The following is a 26,207-nucleotide window of genomic DNA, read 5'->3' as shown; positions in this document are numbered from 1 at the left end:
GCTTATCCTGACTGCTCTCATGATTTTTTCACATGTATAGGCAGAGATACAGGTCCCAAAGCTTATATAATTTGAAGTCTTTTTTTTTCAGGCTTTCATTATGACAAATAATACAAAATTATACATGAAAGTACATAATTTTCTATGTAAAATTAGAAAGGAACCTTGGAAGGAAGGAGCTCTGGATATGCTTCATTGGCTTCATAATAAACATACCTCCATGCATTTGTTCTGTCATTTGTTTCTCAGGTTTTAAATCACATATTATTAATATAGTCAGTGACTTGAAAAATGAAGTCCGAGTTTTCCTGCCAGAAATTAAGTGTCATTTGTTTGATGCCTGGCATTACCAAATGGGTTGTATGAAGGACATTCTTCACAAAATCTACTCAACCTTTGAGGTAGCTCAGAGGTTTGCTATGTTTAAATCATATATTTAAAACATAAAATGCTAATAATAATGTATTAATAATATTCTATTTTTCCAAACTTTTCTGAATGTATTAGTTTAAACAAGATACCTCCACGTGAAAGTGTAACATATAGTTGGAATTAATTTTAAAAACTTTTTGGTACACTTTTCATAAATTGAGAAAACAGATGAACCTGATGACTGGTTAGTAAACTCATTTTTGAAAGTCAAGTGGTTTTAATTCTCTGCTTTTAATAAAATTGAAAAATAATGGATCTGATTGAATGAAACTGCCAAATAACATAATTTTAATGGTATATTACTGTACTTTTTTCCTACATATCTCAGAAGGAGTCATAGAAATGAATGATACTGTTATAACAAAACTCCTTCCATTCATGTCCACTTATTTACACAAACAAGTTTTCTCAGTGTTGACATCTGTAAAGTGCAAAATGAATACAGAATTTATGCTTAATCTTGTCCCATTGTAGAAATAAATAATATTCACCCAAGGATACACAAACCAATTGGAGGGGAGGGATTGCTCTATTCACCAATAAAATTTTTAAAGCAATTATCCAAATGTGTTATTTACATTGCTTTGGAAAACTGTATCCTAGTAACTTCAATGATAACCCAGAAGAAAAATGTGAATAGTTACAAGTTTGTTGGTCACAGGAAAATTTTTAATTAATTTCAACTGATATACCTATTTTGGTTACAAAGAAAATAGGTGATCATAAGATTATCCAAATACAAAATGTAACACATTATGCAAAATTTGGAATGAGAAGGGAAATGGAAATACAATTTTAAAGAGAAAAAGGAATGATACAAAGTTTGTAAAAAAAAAAAAAAAAAAAAAAAAAAAAAGAAAAAAAAGTCTGTTCATATATATTTTTAAGTGGGTGATAAGTGGGTATCAAATTGATGCACAATTTATTTTGAGATGGAGTCTTGCTCTATCGCCCAGGCTAGAGTGCAGTGGCAAGGTCTCGGCTCACTGCGAGCACCATTTAGATTCAGTTGGACACATTTAAAAGATTGACATAGCTGCTATTTAAATGTCAATATTTAAAATACATTATAACTACTTAAACTTAAAAAAAATTAGCTATCAATTTAAAAATGTATGAGGATGTGGTTTTTCAAAATTCTTTTAGTGAGTATATATACTTAAAAGGTTTGAAAACCAATGACCTAGATCCTTGTAAAATCTGTCTAATTAGCTGTTTCTCTACTATTAGCCTCTCCTTAATACAATGTCCCCTCTACGTCGGTAGTTCTCAAAGCTTTTGATCTCAGGCTTCCCTGTACACTCTTAAAAATTACTGAGGTTGCCAAAAAACTTTTGTTTCTGTGAGTTATATCTACCAGTATTTACCATATTAAATATTAAAGCTAATAAAATATGTGTTTATTAATTTATCTAAAAACCATTACCTGTTAACATAAATAATGTATTTTATGAAAAATAACTATTTCTAAAATAAACTTTGATAAGAGTCACATTGTTTTATTTTTTTGCAAGTTTCTTTAATGTTTGGTTAAATAGAAAACATATCTTGTTGCCTCTGGAAGACTATACTTATGAAAAAATGAGTGAAAAGAGCAAATAACATCCATTATTATGAAAATACTTTTTACTTCACAGACATCCTAAAAGGGAGTCCCAGAGGTCCCCACACTTTCAGAACTGCTGTTCTATAATAAAAGTAGAGCTATCTTTCTAAAATGTGAATCTCACCATGTTATTCCACTGGATAAAGCCTCTAATTTCCCACCTTACACACTGTCTACTAAAGAACGTCTGAACTCATTAACGTGGTGTACTGGGTTTGTGGTAGTCCATGTACACTGCTATAACAGAGTACCTGACAATGGATAATTTATAAACAAATTTATTTCTCACACTTCTGGAGGTTGGGAGTCCATGATAAAGGTGCTGGCAGGTTCAGGTGTGTGGTGAGGGCTGCTCTCTGCTTCCAAGGGGAGCCTTGTTGCCGCATCTTTCAGAGGAGAGGAACGCCGTGTCCTCACATGGACGAAAGTAGAGGTCAAGAGGGGCCAAATGCTGCATGAAGCCTCTTATAAGGGCCTTAATCCCATTCATGAGGGAGAGGCCAACTCAACCAATCATTGAAACGTCATCTTAGTTATCTTACATAAACCTTCAGCTGAATTACTTGTACTGTTATGTTTTCCCATTACCTTAATTATTGTACTTACACAATACATTGCAATGATTTGATTATACATTTGATTTTTCCTAATTATGAGCTCTTAAAGGGAAGGGGCTATGGGTAGTGGACCTGTCAGTTGAATTTGCCTATCACATCAAACTTTTCTTTTTAGTTCAGCCTTCCAACTAAGGGACAGTCCTTTTCTGATGCAAATCCTCTCTTCATATCCCTAGCTCCCTGTATAGTATTTGGAGCACAGTAGAGTCTTAATATGTATTCGCTTGTATTCATTAAGTATACCCAAATCTCTGGATCTTCATATACAAATATTTCTTGATTGCCAGCTAATTTTAACCTCTTTAATTTTTCATTCTGAAAACAATAAAAAGAATTAAATTCATGTATCACTGGAGATATGGCCAAAAGAGATGATTATTTTTAGATGAGTCTTACTTTTTAGTTTCACTCATACCCTAAAAATAATTAGATGAAGGCAGTTCTAATGATTATGAGGACATTCCTCCAGAAGTATTTTTAATATTATGAAAAATCTCAAACCTACACAAATTAGAGAACAATTAATGCCAGATTAAAGCATTATCATGGTTAGGAAGGCTTACAAGCATGAACTCTGGGATCAGACTTTTTGGGTTTGAATCCCAGTCCAATGACTTACTAGTCATGCCACCTTGGGTAAGCTATTCAGTTCTCCATGCTTAAAATAGAGATAATAATCATACATGTTCTCCAAGGGTTGTTATGAGGATTAAATGAGATTATCCATAAAATACATTGAGCCCAATGTAAGCCTACAATACATGTTCAGTGTTTTTTTTTAAAAAAAAAATATTATACTTTAAGTTCTGGGATACATGTGCAGAATGTGCAGGTTTGTTAACATAGGTATACACATGCCATGGTGGTTTGCTGCACCCATCAACCCATCAAGTACATTAGGTATTTCTCTTAATGCTATCCCTCCCCTAGACCCCCACCCCTGGACAGGCCCCGGTGTGTGATATTCCCCTCCCTGTGTCCATGTGTTCTCACTGTTCAACTCCCACTTATGAGAACAAGAGGTGTATGGTTTTCTGTTCCTGTGTTAGTTTGCTGAGAATGATGGTTTCCAGCATCATCCATGTCCCTGCAAAGGACAAGAACTCATCCTTTTTTATGGCTGTATAGTATTCCATGGTGTATATGTGCCACAATTTTCTTTATCCAGTCTATCATTGATAGGCATTTGGGTTGGTTCCAAGTCTTTGCTATTGTGAGTAGTGCCACAATAAACATACATATGCATGTATCTTTATAGTAGAATGATTTATAATCCTTTGGGTATATACCCAGTAATGGAATTGCTGGGTCAAATGGTATTTCTAACTCTTGATCCTTGAGGAATTGCCACACTATCTTCCACAATGGTTGAACTAATTTACACTCCCATCAACAATGTAAAAGCATTCCTATTTTTCCACATCCTCTCGAGCATCTGTTGTTTCCTGTTTAATGATCACCATTCTAACTGACATGATATGGTAACTCATTGTGGTTTTGATTTGCATTCCTTTGATGACCAGTGATGATGAGCTTTTTTTCATATGTTTGTTGGCCACATAAATGTCTTCTTTTGAGAAGTGTCTGTTCATATCCTTCACCCATTTTTTGATGGGGTTGTTTTTTTCTTGTAAATTTGTTTAAGTTCTTTGTAGATTCTGGGTATTAGCCCTTTGTCAGATGGATAGATTGCAAAAATTTTCTCCCATTCTGTAGGTAGCCTCTTCACTCTGATCATAGTTTCTTTTACTATGTAGAAGCTCTTTAGTTTAATTAGATCCCATCTGTCTATTTTGGCTTTTGTTGGCATTGCCTTTGGTGTTTTAGTCATGAAGTATTTGTCCATGCCTATGTCCTGAATGGTATTGCCTAGGTTTTCTTCTAGGGTTTTTATGTTTGTTTGTTAGTTTGTTTGTTTCTGAGCAGGCACTGTTTTTTGGGGGTGGCCTCCTGGGGTCGTTGCAACAGTGGACAGAAGGTCTGGCCAGCCCTTCCTACCACACAGCTGGACAAAGCCCTAGTGGGAAGGAAGGCAGGAGGACATTTAATGAGATTTACAGACACCAGCTTCTTGACGGTCTGTGAGCCAGTCGCCATCTCATGGACCACAGGGCAGATGAACTCATTTTTCTGTTCCCATTCGGCCCTGGTCACCTCCAGGCAGCTGAAGACTAAGAAGCCAGAGCCCTTGGTTTTGCAGGGCTGCGTCATGCTGTGCCAGGCGTCCGGGAGCTGCACCTTGTTGTACAGCAACTGCACCAAGATGTCCTTGGGCTAGAAGTTCTGGATCAGGCAGGTGAGGGTGCGCTTGTCTGGGTTCCTCGGCTCTTCTAGCATTGCAAACCCATAGACCTCTGGGGGAGCACAAGGGTCGCTGATCTTGGTCATGGACTGCACAAGGGCCCTGGGCAGGTGGAGGTGGGTCACCCTGCACTGGTAGGTCTCCCCCTCGATCCAGTCTCTGGTGCCCACCAGCAGAGTGGACGTGATGATGAACGTGCCACTGCACTGCTTCTCTTGCCTTAGGAGGACCTGGGCCACGGACTTCCCACTGGCCTGGGACCAGGTCAGCTTCACGGTCCCCTTGCTAGGTGCCAGGTCCACCACCAGACAGGTGATTGTGGGCAACTTGCGGATGAACAGGTAGAAGGGGCTGGGCCAGCTCAGGTAGGCACTCACCACTTGCGGGTTGGAATCTGCATGCTTCTTGGCACTGTCCTCAAAGGCATTACCTTGATAGGTGACCTGGCAGGTGTAGGTGTGGTCGGGCAGCCAAAGCTTCTGGGTGAGGGTGAGCTTGCTTTGTGTGGAGGCCAGCTCGCCCTCCAGCATGGGAGAGGCAATAGAGCAGTTCACATCCACGACCTGCCCATCCTCCAGCCAGGTGATGGCACCTGGGGTGTACCCGGAAATGAGGCACAGGAACTGGATGGTCGAGGGGAAGTGTCCACTGCCATCACAGGAGGACTGTAAGATCTTCAGGGTGGGCAGGGCGAAGTCCCTAGAGTAGACGCTGAAGGTACTGACCTGGTCTGCAGACCACAGAGTGTGTACCACGCTACAGGTGAACATTTGCTTGGCCCATGCACCTGAGGTGGTCAGATGGCTGGTGATGGCGTAGTGGCCAGAGGGTGTGAGGGTGGTGGCTGGGAAGGTCACAGCACTCCTGTTGAGGTAGCCTGTGTCCCAGGTCACAGTCACCGGCTTCAGGAACTAGCCTGTGGCCAGGCAGCCCAGGGTCATGGAGGTGGCATCGGAGGCAATGCCTTTGCAGGAGAGGAACAAAGGGAAGACAGATGGGCCCTGTCTGGAGGCAGGACAGTCAAGGTCAGCTGAGACTGGCCTACCAGGGGAGTAGCCCTCTGAAGTCCTCTAGGCCAGTCTGGTCCAGCCTGGCCCAGGTCAGTCCAGCTTTTTTTTTTTTTTTTCTTGATAACTAATGTTCTTTTCATTTTCCTTAAATTATGCCTAGGCACAATTTGCTGCTGGCTTTTGAAGAATAAGCCAAGTTTTCACAGCATCTCCCTCAAGTGATATGTTATGATGTCTCCACATTTTATAGTTAAGGCATTTTTTTTTCTTTTCTGACAAAGTGTATGTTCTGTTACTTGCTTTCAGGTTTTGTTTACTTAAAAAAAAAAAAAAAAGCTCCTGTCAGCCCAGACAACAGGGCTAAGACGCAGTTTCAGGATCCATGGGGCAGGTCACAGGGTGACATGGTGACTGAGATTTGGGGGCAAGGGGAGCAAGGCCAGTGAGAGGTGAGCCGGGGTCCCAGGGAGCTCCTGGACCCAGAGTCACCTTCCTTGCCCCCATCACTCCGAGCCTAATCAGGTCGATGTTGGCTCAGTGCTGAGAACAGTTGTGTGAGGTGGGGATGTGGATGAAGCCCAGGGCCTCCAGTGGGCGTTCTGGGCCCAGCCCACGGGGCCGAGGGCCAGTGGCTTGTCCCACAGAGGCGTACCTTTCACATGTGCCCGGTGGGGTTGTGGGCTTTGCTCAGGCCCAGGTGCGCAGCTGAAAGCACCATCTGGGGGTCTCCGAACACGCCCGACACCTCACCATTTCAAACAGGCTGTTTTGGATTCATGTTCTGCTCTCGCACTTGCTGCTCCAAGTTCAGCATGACCGAGAGGGCCTGGTGCAGGATAAGCAGTTTGGTCTGGGGCTTCTCGCTGTTGAGTCCAGTTGCCCCATGTGCCCCCCGCTCCTTAAGAGGCCTCTTAAGGGACCCGCGTTATTGGCCACCTGGCACTCCTTCTCCTGCTCGGCCTTCTGCTCTCGGGGGAGAAGGTCATCTTTGTCCTCGTCCTCGTCTGGGCTGGTCCGGACCTGGGGGTCCTTCAGCTCCTTCTCCTCGAGTGGTCAGCCGCCGATGTGTTCTCCTCATCCTCCTCCTCTGGCTTGATTTCGCCAGTGGCCTGCTTGCCCTAGCCCACTGTAGGAGTCGGGAGGCCAAGAGAGGTCGGGGAGGGCGCCTGGCTAGCTGGAGAGGGCCACGTGGATGTGCATGAGGCTGGCGCTGCCCACAGGGCCGTCCTCAGGGTGTCAGCCTCTGACCAGGCCTGCGTGTTGCCCCCACTAGCAGCATAGGGCCGGCGAAGCCTAAGGCCAGCACCCTGTGGCCGGGCAGCAGCGTGGGCCCGTTGCCGGCGGTGCCCACGGTGTGGCTGCAGAGCACGTGGATGGCCTTGTTCAGGTGGTCTTCTATCTTACTCTGCACGCCATGGAAATCCCCGTCGTAGCTGGGTGATAAGGCACCCGGGACTCCTGCTCTGGGCCAGTGTGACGTCCCTCCCAGACCCTGGGGGTAGCCCACAGCAGTGGAGGAGCTGGACGAGAAGTTATTGCTTGAGTGATCTGGGGAGTAGATTGAGGACATGCCTGCCTGAGGGCGTCCCCGGAGCTGCCAGCTGTGGTCCCTCGCGAGCCCAGGAATATGTTGGCCCCGCTGACAGGCGGCCTGTGGCTGGAGACGCTCCAGCTCCAGGGGGCCAAGGAGAAGGTGGATGCAGCTGGGAGCCCGCCGTTCACCTCTGCTCTGTGCAGCTGGTAGCCCATGCGCTCGTGCTGGTGCAGGCCACCAAATGTGCTGCTGCCTCTGCCACTGCCCACAGGGCAGCTGCTGGGCGGGAGAGGCGGGGGGGGATGAGCCCCCACCCAGCATGGGGCCAAAGCCCGCCTGGCCCGGGCAACTCCAGACCTCGGCTGAGGGGCTGAGGGGTGTAGGCTGCCTGCCATCTGCCATGTAGAAGGGGGCGGGATAGGCCCTGCTGGGGGTCTTGGCGGACAGGTAGGCGGCGGCATCCCTACCGTAGTCCTCACCTGAGCTGGGTAGGTACGCCGAGGATGGAAGACAGGCGGGACCTTCTGGACCTTTGTGGACTGCGTGTCCAGGCCGCCGTCCGCCTCTCTCCACTGGAGCTGCCGGCGTAGGAGGGGTAGTACTGGGAGGTCGCCTTCATGCCCGAAGGGAACAGGGGTCCGGGGCTGCTGAGGGCCAGCTCGCCCGGCAGGAAGCCAGCCTGAGTCAGGCCGCCCACGCCTGCGTCTCTCCCAAAGGAGGCTTAGCCATCCGGCAAGAGAGTCACAGTCTCAGGAATGTGGATGAAGAGAGGCTGCTATGCGACTCAGCAAGGTGAGCGCCTTCGCTGAAGGTCCAGCTGGGGTCAAAGGAGGAGCTGTTCTGGTCGCCGCTGCCCCAGGAGCCTGAGCTGGGCCGGTCCTCAAGACCTGAACCTCTGAATTGCGACCCGGCCAGGGAGGCGGGCTGGCCCTTCCCGTTGGCGACAGGCAGCGGGAACATCATGCTGAAGTCCAGGAGGTTACTGAGCTTCTTGTCCGTGTCCACGGACGCCATCCTCTGCGGCTGGTTCATTCTCTTGGGGCCAGGGTGGGCACCTCAGACCTGGAAACCCTGCTGGGCAGGGCGGCATGAAGCGTCTCCCCCTGTCCCCAGAAAAAGGGGCTTTGCAGCAGGGTCCCCAAGTGTCGCGCGTGGGCGGCGGCGGCGCGGGCATGGCCCGGGCCCTTCCCACCCCGCCGTGGCCAGTCCTCGGAGCAAAAAAAATAACACGGGTACTATAGTCAGCTGTTAAGGAGGTGGCAATAAGAGTAATAGAAGGGGCTCAGGCGTTGGTTGGTATATGACAGTATTTGCAGTTTCGATAATAAGGTCTTTGAAAGCCTGTGAGGAAAGGCATACCTGTAAGTGCAAGGCTATCAATAATAACGGAAGAGGAAGTGAAGGGTAAAGTCTTGAATAGTCCTGTTTTTTAAATATCTTGTTCATCATTGAGATTGTGGATGATGGAGCCTGAGCATATAAATAATATAGCTTTAAAAAAGGCATGGGTGCTGATGTGAAGGAATGCTAGGTGTGGCTGATTAATGCCAGTTGTGACTATCATAAGGCCCAGCTGACTTGAGGTGGAGAATGCTATGACTTTTTAAATATCACTTTGTGTTAGAGCACAGATTGCTGTAAATAAGGTGGTAATAGCCCCTAGAGATAATGTAAAGGTTTGGGTTCAGAGGTTATTTTCTATTAAAGGGTAGAAGCGGATGAGTAGGAAAATTCCTGCTACAACTATAGTGCTGGAGTGGAGCAGGGCTGAGACTGGGGCTGGGCCTTCTATGGCGGATGGAAGTCAGGGATGGAGGCCGAATTTAGCTGACTTTCCTGCTTCTGCTAAAAGAAGGCGAATTAATGGAAGGGTAGATTAGAGGTAGGGTTTAGAATGAATGCTTGTTGAATCTCTCATGTGTGGGAGGAAAAGAGGAATCATACTATAGCTAAATAAAGCCAGTATCACCCATGCGATTGTGCAGGACTGCTTGTAGAGCGCTGTATTAGCATCTGCTCGGCCGTATAATCAGCCAGTTAATAAGAAAGACATGATTCCTACACCTTCTCATCCAATAAAAGAGTTGAAAGAAGTTGTTGGCAGTAACCAGAATATTGTAATGAGGAAAATATCTAAAAAACTGATTAATGTTAGGGTCTGAGTTTATATATCATATTGAGAATTCTACAATAGATCAGGTAACAAATAGTGCTACTGGGATAAATATTATGGAGAAGTAGTCTAAAGCTTAGTGAGCCTTTGGATTGTCATTCAATGTCAGTCTGAGATAATGACTTCTTCGTCTGTATATATAAACGTTGTTGGGATGAGGCTAATAGTGAAGGCGCATGTGATGGCTATTTTTACGTAATCTGGGTATGAATCTTTTTTGCAGGGGTTGACTAAGGTAATAATAATTGGTGTGTTTAAGGGGATTAGGGCAATTATAGTAGTGGAAAAATACATATTTGTTACTTTTATTTGGAATTGCACCAATGTTTTTGGTTCCTAAGACCAATGGATGATTCCAATCCTTTAAAAGTTAAGAAAGCCATGTTGTTAGGCATGGGGGCATGAGTTAGCAGTTCTTGCATACTTTCTCAGTAGATAAGAAGTTGCAGGCTTCTATTATTAGATCCACAATTTAATGGTTTGGTTAAACTATAGCTACAGCATGTAAAGCCCATAATAATTTTAGGATTTAGGATAATAGAAGAATAGGTGTAATATGTATAAATATTAATGTATTTTCTCATGTAAAGGAAGGTTTAATACTGTTAATGTAATATGTAAGTGTCCCTTGTTGTGTCGTGATTGGTATACATAGGGAGTAGAGGGCTGTAATTAGCATATTAAGTCCTGTAAGCATAGTAGTGATGTTTGATCAGGAGAATGAAGCCATGATCACAGACTTCCCCTGCTAGATTTAATGGTAGTGGTAAGGCAGGGTTAGCGAGATTTGCCAGAAGTCATCATGAGGCTATCAGTGGAAGTAGTATTTGAAGGCCTCGGGTAAGTAATATGATTCCACTGTGGACTGGCTCGTAGTTGGAATTTGCTAGGCAGAATAACAGGGATGAAGTGACTCCATGGGTAATCATAAGGGTCACTGCACCTGTAAAACTTCAAGGGGTTTGGATGAGGAGAGCTATGATGACAAGCGGTATATGGCTTATGGAGGAGTAGGCAATAAGTGATTTTAGATCGGTTTGTTATAGACAAATGGAGCTTGTCATAACTATCCCTCATAGGGACAGTATGAGGAAGGGGTAGGCTATATATTCTGTTAGGGGGCTGAGGATAAGGGTAAGCCGTGTTATACCGCAACCGCCTAGTTTTAGGAGTACTGCTGCAAGTACTATTGAGCCGGCAATAGGGGCTTCTACATGGGCTTTAGGAAGTCACAGGTGAAGTCCGTATAGAGTTACTTTGACTATAAAGGCCATAATACATGCTAGTCATATAAGATTATTGGATCAGGAGGTCAATAGTTCTTGGTCAGTAAATATCATTACTAGCATATTTAGTGAACCTGAAGTATTTAAAGTGGTAGACAAGTGTAACAAGTAGAGGAAGGGACCCTACTAGCGTGTAAAATAGGAAATATGAGCTTGCATTGAGGCGTTCTGGTTGGTTCCCTCAGCGGGTAATAATAATTAGGGTAGCAATTAGTGTGGCTTCGAAGAAAATATAAAATATAATTAGTTCTGTGGCTGTGAATGCTATAATTTAAAAAACTCTGCAGGGAAATCAATATAGAAATATAGAGCTTTTTTCGTGGGGGTAATTCACTGAACAGATAATATTGGTTTGCTGGGATTCTAAGAGCTGTTAGAATTAGGAGGGGTAACATCAGCAGATCAGAAGAGAAAACTAGTGAGAAGTTGGATGAGTAATCGTTGAATTGGTTACAAACAATAGGGTGATGAGGCTGATGAGTAGGCTGTGGATGGTCATGTTAATTCAGATTATATAATTTTTAGAGAATCATATTAGTGGTAACAGTATAATTGTTGGAATAATTTTTAGCATTAAGGTAAATACAGATTTTGTGCATAATCTAGGCCGTATGTGTTGGACACTGACACTAATAAGGCAAGGCCCACTGCGGTTTCACAGGCAGCAAATACTAGGAGGATAATGGGTATTATAGATGCTAGAGTAAAATGCATATTTAAAGTTATAAGGGTAATTATGATAAATATTGACAGTATTATGCCTTCTAGGCATATAGGGATGATACTAGGTGGGACTGATAGATTAATATTCCCAGTAGTGATATGGTATATGCTAATATTGATGTAAATAGAGGGCATTTGGCAAATATGGTTTATCATAATCTAATGAGTCGAAATCATTTGTTTTGACTTAAACTATTTACCAATTCAATCTAACCCTTTTTGAGTTCATTTGTAATTAAGCCTAGAATTAAAATGATAACTAGTATAAGGCCTGTGGTGATTATTAGTATTAGATAATTTGTTTGAACAGCTCATGGCAGGGGTAGTAGTAGAGCGATTTCTAAGTCGAAGAGGAGAAATATGATGGCTACCAGGAAGAATTTTATGGAAAAGGGGAGGCGGTTGGAGGTTATTGGGTCAAATCTGCCTTCATAGGGACTGGATTTATCTATATAAATATTAAGTTGTGGAAGTCAAAATGTAATTATTATTACTAGTAGGGTCAGTAAGGTGTTGGTTACTAAGGCTAGTGTCAGGTTAATCTGTTTCAGATATTATCGAAACTATAGTTTCGATGACCATTGAAAGTCAATGGTGCTGTTTATACTAAAAGAGTAGGATCCTCATCAGTAGATAGAGACGTATAAGAATAGTCACACTACATCTACGAAGTGCCAACATCAGGCAGTGGCTTCAAAGCCAAAGTGGTGGTTGGATGTAAAGTGATATACATATATATATATATATATATATATATATATATATACTGTAAGTTCTAGGGTACAAGTGCACAATGTGCAGGTTTGTTACATAGATATACATGTGCCATGTTGATTTGCTGCACCCATTAACTCATTTACATTATGTATTTCTCCTAATGCTATACCTCCCCCTGGCCCCATTCCACGACAGGCCCCTTTGTGTGATATTCCCTGCCATGTGTCCAAGTATTCTCATTGTTCAATTCCCACCTATGAGTGAGAACATGAAGTGTTTGGTTTTCTGTCCTTATGATAGTTTGCTGAGAATGATGGTTTCCAGCTGCATCCATGTCCCTGCAAAGGACATGAACTCACCCTTTTTATGGCTGCATAGTATTCCATGGTATTTTTGTTCCACATTTTCTTATCCAGTCTATCACTGATGAATATTTGGGTTGGTTCCAAGTTTCTGCTATTGTGAATAGTGCTGCAATAAACATACATGTGCATATGTCTTTATAGCAGCATGATTTATAATCCTTCGGGTGTATACACAATAATGGGATCGCTGGGTCAGATGGTATTTCTAGTTCTAGATCCTTGAGGAATCGCCACACTGTCTTCCACAATGGTTGAACTAGTTTACACTCCCACCAACAGTGTAACGTGTTCCTATTTCTCCATATCCTCTCCAGCATCTGTTGTTTCCTGCCTTTTTAATGATCACCATTCTAACTGGTGTGAGATGGTATCTCACTGTGGTTTTGATTTCCATTTCTCTGATAACCAGTGGTGATGAGCATTTTTTTCATGTGTCTGTTGGCTGCATAAATGTCTTCTTCTGAGAAGTATCTGTTCATATCCTTTGCTCACTTTTTGATGGGGTTCTTCTCTTGTAAATTTGTTTAAGTTCTTTGTAGATTTTGGATATTAGCCCTTTGTCTGATGGGTAGATTGCAAACATTTTCTCCCATTCTGTAGGTTTCCTATTCACTCTGATGGTAGTTTCTTTTGCTGTACAGACGCTCTTTAGTTTAATTAGATCCCATCTGTCTATTTTGGCTTTTGTTGCCATTGTTTTTGGTGTTTTAGTCATGAAATCCTTGCCTATACCTATGTCCTGAATGGTATTGCCTAGGTTTTCTTCTGAGGTTTTTATGGTTTTAGGTCTAACATTTAAGTCTTTAATCCATCTTGAATTAATTTTTGTATAAGGAGTAAGGAAGGGATCCAGTTTCAGCTTTCTACATATGGCTAGCCAGTTTTCCCAGCACCGTTTATTAAATAGGGAATCCTTTCCCCATTGCCTGTTTTTGTCAGGTTTGTCAAAGATCAGATGGTTGTAGATGTGTGGTGTTATTCCTGAGGCCTCTGTTCCGTTCCATTGGTCTACCTCTCTGTTTGGGTAGCAGTACCATGCTGTTTTGGTTACTGTAACCTTGTAGTATAGTTTGCCTCCAGCTCTGTTCTTTTGGCTTAGGGTTGTCTTGGCAATGCGGGCTCTTTTTTGGTTCCATATGAACTTTATTTATTTATTTATTTATTTTGAGTAGTGAGTAGTGTAATGTTAACATCCAAGAAAGTAAAACAAATAGTCACCTCTGCAGCAGCTCATTAATGACTGGTAACACATAGAGGTCAATGTGCCAGAACTTAAAGTATTGATACAATTGAAGGCCCTTCCACTATAAATAGGATGGGGGATGGGTCACTGTATCCATATTACCAATGATAGTCACCTCAAGAAACACAAGCAGCTGCATCCACCCTCTTTCAGGGAGTAGAGCCACTGTACTTCTCATATAGATCAGCTACATTGTCACTGGAGACTCGGATCCAGCCATCCTCCCGCACATGGTAGAGGTTGACTGCACCTCCTGAGTAGGCATCTCGGTAGGTGGCTTGGTAGATGGCTCGACGGGCCAGATCATAGGCCTGCTCCACTTCCAGGTCATAGGAATAGCCCCGATCCATGACCCCATACGCATACACAGAGCCAGAACCTACAGAGAAGGTGGCCCCTGAGATCCGGTTCCCTTCACTGTCCACGTAGTAGAGGCCAGGGCCTCTCTTATCCCAGCCACAGATCATGGTGCCCATGGACAGCCCCATGCCTTTGTACTGATACACCATGTTGGCAAGCAGTTTGGAGGCAGCTGCTACAGAGATGCGTTCCTTATTTCGAAGCTCATAGATTCGACATTGCCGCGCCAACAGCCGTTCCCAGAAGCTGCAATCCGCTGCGCCCCCAGCCATGGTGCCTAGCAGGTATGGGTTGATCTCTATCACCTTCTTCACCGTCTGGGAGGCAATGTAAGCACCCGCTGTAGCCCTGGAGTCAGCTGCAACTATGATTCCATGGCGGAACTTGAAGGCCAGGGTGGTTGTTCCATGAAGCATTTCGATCCCTGGCTCTTCTGGGACACCCCAGCCGGGCGCGGCCAGACTCAGCCCATCACTGGGACTCCCTGGACCTATATCTAGCAGATCTGCACGACCCCCGAGTCCGAAAAACCCGTGCTGGTTCACCGGTAGCGGTCTCTCCAACACGCTGGCAAGCGCCATGTCTAGTGTGGGCAGAAAGAACTTCCATATGACTTTAAAGTAGTTTTTTTCAAATTCTGTGAAGAAAGTCATTGGTAGTTTGATAGGGATTGCACTGAATCTATAAATTACATTGGGCAGTATGGCTATTTTCACGATATTGATTATTCCTATCCATGAGCATTGAATGTTCTTCCATTTGTTTGTGTCCTCTTTTATTTCATGAGCAGTGGTTTGTAGTTCTCCTTGAAGAGGTCCTTCACATCCCTTGTAAGTTGGATTCGTAGGTATTTTATTGTCTTTGTAGCAATTGTTAATGGAAGTTCACTCATGATTTGGCTCTCTGTTTGTCTGTTATTGGTGTATAGGAATGCCTGTGACTTTTGCACATTGATTTTGTATCCTGAGACTTTGCTGAAGTTGCTTATTAGCTTAAGGAGATTTCGGACTGAGGTGATGGAGTTTTCTAAATACACAGTCATGTCATCTGCAAACAGGGACAATTTTACTTCCTCTTTTCCTAATTGAATGCCCTTTATTTCTTTTCTTGCCTGCTTGCCCTGGACAGAACTTCCAACACTACATTGAATAGGAGTGGTGAGAGAGGGCATCCCTGTCTTGTGCCAGTTTTCAAAGGGAATGCTTCCAGTTTTTGCCCATTCAGTATGATATTGGTTGTGAGTTTGTCATAAACAGCTCTCATTATTTTGAGATACGTTGCATCAGTACCTAGTTTATTGAGAGTTTTTAGTATGAAGGGCTGTAGAATTTTGTCAAAGGCCTTTTGTGCATCTATTGAGATAATCATGTGGTTTTTGTCATTGGTTCTGTTTATGTGATGGATTACATTCATTGATTTGCGAATGATCAACCAGCCTTGTATCCTAGGGATGAAGCCGACTTGATCGTGGTTGATAAGCTTTCGGATATGCTGCTGGATTCGGTTTGCCAGTATTTTATTGAGGATTTTTGCATCGATGCTCATCAGGGATATTGGTCTAAAATTCTCTCTTTTTGCTGTGTCTCTGCCAGGCTTTGGTATCAGGATGATGCTGGCCTCATAAAATGAGTTAGGGAGGATTCTCTCTTTTTCCATTGATTGGAATAGTTTCAGAGGGAATGGTACCAGCTCCTCTTTGTACCTCTAGTAGAATTCGGCTGTGAATCCATCTGGTCCTGGACTTTTTTTGGGTGGCAGGCTATTAATTACTGCATCAATTTCAGAAGTTGTTACTGGCCTAGTCAGGGATTTGACTTCTTCCTGGTTTAGTCTTGGGAGGGTGTACGTGTCCAGGAATTTATCCATTTATTCTGGATTTTCTAGTTTATTTGCATAGAGGTGTTTATAGTATTCTCTGATGGTAGTTTGTATTTCTGTGGAATCAGTGGTGATATCCCCGTTACCATTTTTTATTTAGTCTATTTGATTCTTCTCTCTTTTCTTCTTTATTAGTCTTGCTAGCAGTGTATTATTTTGTTGATCTTTTCCAAAAACCAGCTCCTGGATTCACTGATTTTTTGAAGGGTTTTTGTGCCTCTATCTCCTTCAGTTCTGCTCTGATCTTAGTTATTTCTTGCCTTCTGCTAGCTTTGGAATGTGTTTGCTCTTGCTTCTCTAGTTCTTTTAATTGTGATGTTAGGATGTCAATTTTAGATCTTTCCTGCTTTCTCTTGTGGGCATGTAGTGCTATAAATTTCCCTCTCACACTGCTTTAAATGTGTCCCACAGATTCTGGTGTGTTGTGTCTTTGCTCTCATTGATTTCAAAGAACATCTTTATATCTGCCTTCATTTCTTATTTACCCAGTAGTAATTCAGGAGCAGGTTGTTCAATTTCCATGAAGTTGTGCAGTTTTGAGTGAGTTTCTTAGTCCTGAGTTCTAATTTGATTGCACTGTGGTCTGAGGGACAGTTTGTTGTGATTTCTGTTCTTTTACATTTGGTGAGAAGTGCTTTACTTCCAACTATGTGGTCGATTTTGGAATAAGTGCAATGTGGTGCTGAGAAGAATGTATATTCTGTTGATTTGGGGTGGAGGGTTCTGTAGATGTCTATTAGGTTCACTTGGTGCAGAGCTGAGTTCAAGTCCTGGATATCCTTGTTAACCTTCTGTCTCATTGATTCTGTCTAATATTGACAGAGAGGTGTTAAAGTCTCCCATTATTATTGTGTGGGAGTCTAAGTCTCTCTGTAGGTCTTTAAGGACTTGCTTTATGAATCTGGGTGCTCCTGTATTGGAAGCATATACATTTAGGATAGTTAGCTCTTCTTGCTCAACTGATCCTTTTACCATTATGTAATGGCCTTCTTTGTCTCTTTTGATCTTTGTTGGTTTAAAATCTGTTTTATCAGAGACTAGGATTGCAACCTTTGCTTTTTTTGCTTTCCATATGCTTGGCAGATCTTCCTCCATCCCTTTATTTTGAGCCTGTGTGTGTCTCTGCACATGAGATGTGTCTCCTGAATACAGCACACTGGTGGGTCTTGACTCTTTATCCAATTTGCCTGTCTGTGTCTTTCAATTTGGGCAGTCAGTCCATTTACATTTAAGGTTAATATTGTTATGTGTGAATTTGATCCTGTCTTTATGATGTTATCTGTTTATTTTGCCCATTAATTGATGCAGTTTCTTCCTAGCATCGATGGTCTTTACAATTTGGCATGTTTTTGCAGTGGCTGGTACTGGTTGGTCCTTTCCATGTTTAATGCTTCCTTCAGGAGCTCTTGTAAGGCAGGTCTGGTAGTGACAAAATATCTCAGCATTTGCTTATCTGTAAAGGATTTTGTTTATCCTTCACTTATGAAGCTTAGCTTGGCTGGATATGAGATTCTGATTATTGAAAATTCTATTTGATGGTTGGAAATTCTTTAAGAATGTTGAATACTGGCCCTCCCTCTCTTCTGGCTTGTAGAGTTTCTGCTGAGAGATCCGCTGTTAGTCTGACGGGCTTCCCTTTGTGGGTAACCCGACCTTTCTCACTGGCTGCCCTTAACATTTTTTCCTTCATTTCAACTTTGGTGAATCTGACAATTATATGTCTTGGGGTTGCTCTTCTCGAGGAGTATCTTTGTGGTGGTCTCTGTATTTCCTGAATTTGAATATTGGCCTGCCTTGCTAGGTTGGGGAAGTCCTCCTGGATAATATCCTGCAGTGTTTTCCAACTTGGTTCCATTCTCCCCATCACTTTCAGGTACACCAGTCAAATGTAGATTTGGTCTTTTCACATAGTCCCATATTTCTTGTAGGCTTTTTTCTCTAAACTTCTCCTCTCACTTTATTTCATTAATTTGATCTTCAATCACAGATACCCTTTCTTCCACTTGATCAAGTCATTCATTGAAGTTTGTGTATGTGTCACGTAGTTCTCGTGCCATGGTTTTCAGCTCCATCAGGTCATTTAAGGTCTTCTCTACACTGTTTATTCTAGTTAGCCATTCGTCTAATCATTTTTCAAGGTTTTTAGCTTCCTTGCGATGGGTTTGAACATCCTCCTTTAGCTTGGAGAAGTTTGTTATTACCGACCTTCTGAAGCCTACTTTTGTCAGCTCGTCAAAGTCATTCCCTGTCCAGCTTTGTTCTGTTGTTGGCAAGGAGCTGCGATCCTTTGGAGGATAAAAGGCCCTCTGGTTTTTATAATTTTCAGCTTTTCTGCTCTGGTTTTTCCCCATCTTTGTGGTTTTATCTACTTTTGGTCGTTGGTGCTGGTAACCTACAGATGGGGTTTTGGTGTGGATGTCCTTTTTGTTGATGTTGATGGTATTCCTTTCTGTTAGTTTTCCTTCTAACAGTCAGGTCCCTCAGCTGCAGGTCTATTGGAGTTTGCTGGAGGTCCACTCCAGATCCTGTTTGCCTGGGTAACAGCAGTGGAGGCTGCAGAACAGCAAATATTGCAGAACAGCCAATATTGCTGGCTGATCCTTCCTCTGAAAGCTTCATCCCAGAGCGGCACCCACCTGTATGAGGTGTCAGTCGGCCCCTACCAGGAAGTGTCTCCCAGTTAGGCTATACAAGCATCAGGGACCCACTTTAGGAGGCAGTCTGTCCATTCTCAGAGATCAAACACCATGCTGGGAGAACCACTGCTCTCTTCAGAGCTGTCAGACAGGGACATTGAAGTCTGCAGAAGTTTCTGCTGCCTTTTTTTCAGCTATGCCCTGTCCCCAGAGGTGGGGTCTACAAAGGCAGCAGGCCTTGCAGAGCTGTGGTGGGCTCCACCCAGTTTGAGCTTCCCTGGCCACTTTGTTTACCTACTCAAGCCTCAGCAATGGCAGATGCCCCTCCCCCTGCCAGGCTGCTGCCTCGAGGGTCAACCTCAGACTGCTGCACTAGCAGTGAGCAAGGCTCCATGGGCATAGGACCTGCCAAGCCAGGCATGGGATGTAATCTCCTGGTGTGCCGTTTGCTAAGACCATTGGAAAAGCACAGTATTTGGGCGAGAGTGTCCCGATTTTCCAGGTACAGTCTGTCATGGCTTCTCTTGGCTAGGAAAGGGAAATCCCCCAACGCCTTGTGCTTCCCGGATGAGGTGATGTCCTGCCCTGCTTCAGCTCGCCCTCCGTGGGCTGCACCCACTGTCCAACCAGTCCCAATGAGATGAACCAGGTACCTCAGTTGGAAATGCAGAAATCACCGTCTTCTGTATCGATCATGCTGGGAGCTGCAGACCGGAGCTCTTCCTCGGCCATCTCATAAAGTGATATTTTAATTGGCGGAGGAAGCAGATAGTGAGAAATGTTGATCCAGTAATAACATGAAATCCATGAAAGCCTGTGGCTAAAAAGATTGTTGAGCCGTAGATCCCATCAGAGATAGTAAAAGCGGCCTCAAAGTATTCTGAGATTTGTAGGAGGGTGAAGTAAATACCTAAGGTAATTTTGATGGATAGTGCTAGAATTATTTGCTTTCGATTACCTTCTATCAGGCTGTGATGAGCCCAAGTAACTGAAACTCCTGATGCAAGTAATACAGATGTATTCAAGAGGGGTACTTCTAAGGGGTTGAGGGGAAAAATGCCTGTTGGGGGTCACTGTCCTCCTAATTCTGGCATTAGGGCTAGACCAGAGTGATAGAATGCCCAGAAGAAACCAGCAAAGAAGAAACTTCTGAGATAATAAATAGAATTATTCCATATTGGAGGCCTTTTTGGACAACTGTTATATGGTGGCCTTGAAATTTACTTTCTCGGATAATATTACATCATCATTGGTATACAGTTAGTGTGTTGATTAATAAGCCTAGGGTTAAAAGAGTAGTAGAATTAAAATGAAATCACATGGCCAGGCCAGATGTTGTTAGTAGAGCTGAGAGAGCTTCTGTTAGTGGTCAGGGGCTGGGTTTGACCATATGGCAAGCATGTGTTTGGTAGGTCATTATGTGTTGTCATATAGATAAAGGCTTACTAGTAGTGTGAAGACATAAGCCTAAATAAGGTCTACGGCGAATTCGAGAATAGTCAGTAGGATTAGAATAATGAAAGCAACGGAAGCTGTGAGAAAACTACTAGTTAATAGTACTAGTGTGGCTCCTGCAATTAAATGTGTTGCTAGATGACCAGCTGTAATGTTGGCTATTAATCGCACAGCTAATGCTATTGGTTGAATAAATAGGCTAATGGTTTCAATGATTACTAATATAGTGATAAGTGGCATAGGTGTGCCTTGTGGTAAAAAGTGAGCCAAGGAGGTTTTCATTTTAAAGCGGAAGCCTGTAATTACTGCGCCTGCTCACAAGGGGATTGCTAAACCTAGGTTTATTGATAATTGGATACTTGGTGTAAATGAATGGGGTAGAAGCCCAAGGAGGTTCGTTGAGGCAGTGAAGATAATTAGGGATATTATTATAAGGGATCAGGTTCATCCTTTAATGTTATAGGTAATTATTAATCTGTTTTAGTGCAGGTTGGATTAATTATTGTTGAATAGAAAATAATCAGTTACTAATTTGATGACTGGAGGTTGGAAATAGTGGGAAATGGAATGATTAATACTACTGCGAGTAGGCCTAGAATTGTAGGGGTAGCAAAAGAGGTGAATAGATTTTGTTCATTTTAATTCTCAGGGAGCCTTGTGTTTTTGTTTTGATTATTTTTGGTGTAGGGATAATATAAGTGTAATTTAATTTTAACTAAATAATGGAGAATAAAGTTATGATTATTGACAGGATAATAATGGATCATGTGGAAGTATCCAGTTGAGGCATTCACTGCAGAGAGGTGTAGACCCCCTCAATCTTTAACTTAAAAGGTTAATATTGAATAGCTTTACAGTGATATTACAATGTGGATGTGGATCAGGTTTTGAAATATTTTAAGGGGATTAGTTCTACGACATTAATATAAAACTGGTTAGATTCACAAATTTCTGAGCACTGTCCATAGTAAAGACCTGGTCATGTAGTGGTTAAGGTAGTTTGATTTAAGCATCTGGGGATTGCATCTGTTTTGAGGCCTAATGAGGGGATATGAGTGCAGGATGTCTTCAGACAGGATTAACGTATGGATGGGTATTTCTGCTGGGAGAATTGTTCGGTTATCAACTTCGACTCCTCGAAGTTCTTCTGGCTTTAAGTCTGGTGTTGGGGTTATATAAGAACTGAAGCTTAGGCCAGGTGCCGTGGCTCATGCCTGTAATCCCAGCACTTTGGGAGGCCGAGGCAGTCGGATCACGAGGTCAGGAGATGGAGACCATCCTGGCTAACACGGTGAAATTCCGTCTCTACTAAAAATACAAAAAAATTAGCCAGACGTGGTGGTGGGTGCCTGTAGTCCCAGCTACTCAGAAGGCTGAGGCAGGAGAATGGTGTGAACCCGGGAGGCAGAGCTTGCAGTGAACCGAAATCACGCCACTGCACTCCAGCCTGGGTGACAGAGCAAGACTCCATCTCAAAAAAAGAAATAAAAAGAATTGAAGCTTAATTCTTCACAGTCTATATATTCATAGCTTCAATATCATTGATGACCAATGGCTTTGACGGTAAGAGAAGGATTATTAACTTCATCTGTTTTATATAGAATACGTAGGGATGGAAGGGCTTAAAATTAAGACAATGGCAGGTAAAATAGTTCTGACAGTCTCGATTTCTTGGGCATCTGTGGTGCTAATATGAGTTAATTTTGTTGTATTAGGGAAATAATGTATAGAACCAGGGAACTAATTAGGAAAATAATTATAAGAACGTGGTCATGGAAAGTGAGTGGTTCTTTTATGATAGGGGATGTAGCATCTTGAAGGCCTAATTGAACTGGATGAGCCATTAAGACATATAGGATTTAGCCTATAACTTAACTTTGACAAAGTTATGTAATGAGTTTACTAATATCTTATCGAGAAAGTCATAGAGGTTATTGATTGGCTTGAAACCAGTTTCTGGAGGTTCAATTCCTTCCTTTTTCATTTAAAGATTTAATGTAGGTTGGCTCTTCAAATGTGTGGTAAGATGGTGGACAGCCGTAAAGTCACTCTAAATTAGTAGATGGTTGTTCAGTTGTTATAGTTTTTCTTTTAGAAATAAAGGCTTCTCAGATTATAAAAATTGTTAGCATAACTGCTGTTAATGAGATAAATGAGCCTAAGAATGAGATAATATTTCATGCGGTGTACGCATCAGGATGATGGGAATAACGTTGAGGCATACTGGATAGGCCAAGGAAGTGCTGTGGGAAAAAGGTTAAATTAACACCTATGAATATAATGGTGAACTGAATTTTAGTGTAGGTTTGATTAAGCGTATAACCTGAGAATAGGGGGAACCAGTGGTTAAAGCCTCCTATGATGGCGAACACCGCTCCTGTTGATAGGATGTAGTGGAAATGAGCTACAACATAGTGTGTATCGTGTAAAATAATATCTAGTGATGAATTAGCTAGTACAATGCCAGTGAGACCTCCTACTGTGAAAAGGAAGATGAATCCTAGGGTTCAGAACATTGCAGGAGATCATTTGATGCTACCGCTGTGCAGTGTAGCTAATCAGCTAAAGACCTTGACACCAGTAGGGATAGCAATAATTATGGTAGCAGAGGTGAAGTATGCTCATGTGTCTACGTCTGATCCTACTGTAAATATATGGTGTGCTCATACGATAAACCCTAAGAAGCCAATAGATATTATGGCTCATACTATGCCCATATACCCAAATGGCTCCTTTTATCCGGAGCAATACATCACGATATGGGAGATCATCCCAAATACTGATAGAATAAGGATACAAACTTCAGGGTGACTAAAGAATCAGAATAAATGTTGATACACGATAGGATCACCCCTACCAGCAGGGTCAAAAAGTAGTGTTGAGGTTACGGTCAGTTAATAGTATGGTAATGCCAGCGGCTAGGACTGGGAGAGAAAGGAGTAGAAGTACTGCTGTAATGAGGACTGGTCGGACAAAAAGGGGTGTTTGATATTGGGATATGGCTGGGGCTTTATGTTAATAATTGTAGTAATAAAGTTAATGGCTCCTAAAATAGAATACTTGCCAAGTGAAGTGAGAAGATGGTAAGATCCACAAAGGATCTTGCATGTGTTAGGTTTCCTGCTAAAGGGGGATAAACTGTTCAGCTGGTTCCAGTGCCGGCTTCTACTATTGAGGATGCAACAGGAGTAGGAAAGAGTGGGGGAGAAGTCAGAAGCTCATATTATTTATCCGTGGGAATGCCATATCGGGGGCACCAATTATCAGAGGGACTAGTCAGTTGCCCAAACCCCCAATTATAATTGGTATGACCATAAAGAAGATTATGATGAATGCATGGGCAGTAACAATAACATTATAGATCTGGCATCTCCTAGCAGAGTTCCTGGCTGACCTAATTCTGCTTGAATTAGAAGGCTTAAGGTGGTACCTACTATCCCTGCTCATGCACCGAATAGCAGGTATAGTGTTCCGGTATCTTTGTGGTTGGTTGAAAACAATCAACAATTGATGAACATAAGTGGAAAAAAAGGGTAAAATGGCTGAATAAGCATTAGACTGTAAATCTAAAGACAGAGGTCAAGACCTCTTCTTACCAGCCTTGAGATAATTTTTTATGTTGAATTGCAAATTCAAAGGAGCAGCTTCAATCCTGCCGGGGCTTCTCCCGCCTACCACCCTCCCCCCACTTGGAGGGAGAAGTAGATTGAAGCTAGCTGATTAGGGTATTTAGCTGTTAACTAAATTTTTGTAGGTTTGAATTCCACCAATCTAGCAAGGGCTTAGCTTAATTAAAGTGGTTGATTTACGTTCAACTGATGCAGAATAGAGTTTTGCAATCCTTGGGTTTGTTACAGAAATTAAGTATAATTCACTTACTAAGGGCTTTGAAGGTCCCTGGTCTTATTTAACCTAAACTTCTAAGTTATAACTAGAATCAGTGGAGAGATGGGTAAGAGGAAGGTAGAAGAAATAAGTGGAGGGAGGAGTAATATGGGTTTTGTGTTTTTGAATTGTCATTTTATTTTCATATTACTGGATGTGGGGAATACTGTCACTGAGATGGAGTAAATTAGGCGTATATAAAAGTACAGGTTGAGTCATGTCATGATAGCTATAATGGTTGGCGTAATAAGACTATTGTTTTTTGAAAATTCTTGAATGATGACTCATTTAGGCAGAAATCCTGTTAATGGAGGTAAACCTCCTAGGGATAGCAGAATTAGTGAAACTATAGGTGTTAATCATGTTAATTTGTTTCAAGTGTGAGACAGTGACAGGGTTGTAGTGCTTATACTTAGGCTAAGTGCTAGAAATGTGGTAATTGTTAAAATAAGGTAAATAAATCAGATTTATAATGGTAATGTTTGGATTATAAGTTAGTACTGGGGTCATTCAACCTATATGAGTACTTGAGGAGTAGGCCAAGATTTTGCGGAATTGTGTTTGATTAACTCCTCCTCAACCACTTACTATAATGGATAGTATTGTAATAGATAGGAGACTGGTTGTGTTTATTGATGGGAAAATTTGAAATATAATCAAGATAGGGGCTAGTTTTTGTCACGTGAAGAGAAGTGTGCCAGACATTAGAGAAGTTCCTTGGGTTACTTCTGGGACTCAGAAGTGAAAGAGGGCTTTTCCTAGTTTTATTACTAGGGCTGTTATTATTAAGGATGAAAACTGATTAATAGTGTTTATTATTGTCCACTGCCCGGAGGACAGGTTATTGAAATGGATACCTATAATGAGAATTATAGATGCAGTTGCTTGTGTAAGAAAATATTTGGTGGCTGCTTCTGTAGAGGGGAGATTTATTTTTTTAATCAAGATTGGGGTAAGAACTAGTATATTTATTCCTAGGCCTGTTCAGGTAAGAAATCATTAGCATTGTGATAAGGGTTCCTGTGAAAACAGTAAGGGAGATAATAAGTTGAGCTAATGGATTAATTAGTATGGGAAGGGTATAACCAACATTTTCAGGGGTATGGGCCCAATAGCTTATTTAGCTGAACTTACTTTCGGATATGGTTTAATACATAGCACGGAGAATTTTGGAGTCTCAGGGATGGGTTCAATTCCTATAGTTCTAGAAATAAGAGGATTTTAACCTCTATTGTTTACTCTATCAAAGTAATTCTTTTGTCAGACTTATTTCCTATGTTTGGGGTGGAATGCTGGAAATTAGGACAGGCATTGAGACATATCATATGCAGAATGCTAATGTAAGTGGTTGGAAATTTTTTCATAAAAGGTATACAAGTTGGTTGTAGCGGAATTGGAGGTACGCTGTTTGGATTCATAAAAACTGGGCAATTAAAAGGAGGGTCTTGGTAATGAAATTTATGGTATCTAGTTCTGGTGAATACATAGTGTGTAATGCTCCTAGAAAAATGTAGTAGGGCATTTATTACGATAATATTCATATATTCTGCTATAAAGAAGAGGGCAAATGAACTTGCAGCATATTCGACACTGAAGCCTGAAACTAGTTCTAATTCTCTCTCTGTCAAATCAAAAGGGGTTCGGTTAGTTTTTGCTTGTGTGGAAATAAATCATATTATGGCTAAGGGTCATGATGGTAGGAGCAGTCAGAGTAATTCTTGTGTTGTGATGAGTGCATATAAGTTGAATGAGCCACTTAGTAGTAGTACTGATAGCAGGATAATGGCTAGGGTGACTTCATATGAAATTGTCTGGGCCACATTGTAATGTACCAATTAGTATGTAATTTGAATTGGATGCTCATCCTGATCATAGAATGGAATAGACGGCTAGGCTTGATGTGGCTAGAATAAATAGGAGGCCTATATTAAAATTAATTAGGGGATCGGGTATAGGTAGGGGAGTCCAGAAGAGGAGGGCGATAG

At 42.3% G+C, this 26,207-nt stretch overlaps 2 protein-coding genes, 1 pseudogene and 1 gene segment (V, D, J or C); all 4 read right to left on the bottom strand.

The window, feature by feature from the left end:
- JAK2 (Janus kinase 2) overlaps positions 1–26,207 on the bottom strand; it is a 155,847-nt gene that overhangs the window by 14,865 nt on the left and 114,775 nt on the right. Inside the window, exon 22 of one of the 6 annotated variants that reach the window (XM_031654213.1) lies at positions 2,641–2,970. The exons of 4 other annotated variants lie outside the window; for them this stretch is intronic. In XM_031654213.1, coding sequence (XP_031510073.1) covers position 2,970 — 1 coding nt within the window. In that variant the 3' untranslated portion in view covers positions 2,641–2,969. Of the gene's footprint in view, positions 1–2,640; positions 2,971–6,100; positions 8,843–26,207 lie in introns of those variants that run through there. One more of the 6 variants, XM_031654212.1, reaches the window with a different exon arrangement.
- Positions 4,494–5,978, bottom strand: LOC108582410. The segment is given in 1 exon segment: positions 4,494–5,978. A coding segment is annotated over 1 exon segment (798 nt).
- On the bottom strand, positions 6,268–8,595 carry TCF3 (transcription factor 3). Its single transcript, XM_031654215.1, is given in 10 exon segments — positions 6,268–6,888; positions 6,891–7,016; positions 7,019–7,074; positions 7,076–7,236; positions 7,238–7,536; positions 7,539–7,800; positions 7,802–8,013; positions 8,016–8,072; positions 8,075–8,224; positions 8,227–8,595. Coding segments are annotated over 10 exon segments (1,896 nt in total). The 5' UTR covers positions 8,534–8,595; the 3' UTR covers positions 6,268–6,622.
- Positions 13,928–15,078, bottom strand: LOC103878368 (annotated as a pseudogene). Its single transcript, XR_638536.4, has one exon. The product of XR_638536.4 is annotated as a proteasome subunit beta type-5 pseudogene (transcript).

This window comes from Papio anubis, chromosome 13 (genome assembly GCF_008728515.1).
Source record: "Papio anubis isolate 15944 chromosome 13, Panubis1.0, whole genome shotgun sequence".
In the NCBI taxonomy this organism is placed as follows: Eukaryota; Metazoa; Chordata; class Mammalia; order Primates; family Cercopithecidae; genus Papio; species Papio anubis.
This window is presented reverse-complemented; position numbering and strand designations above follow the sequence as displayed.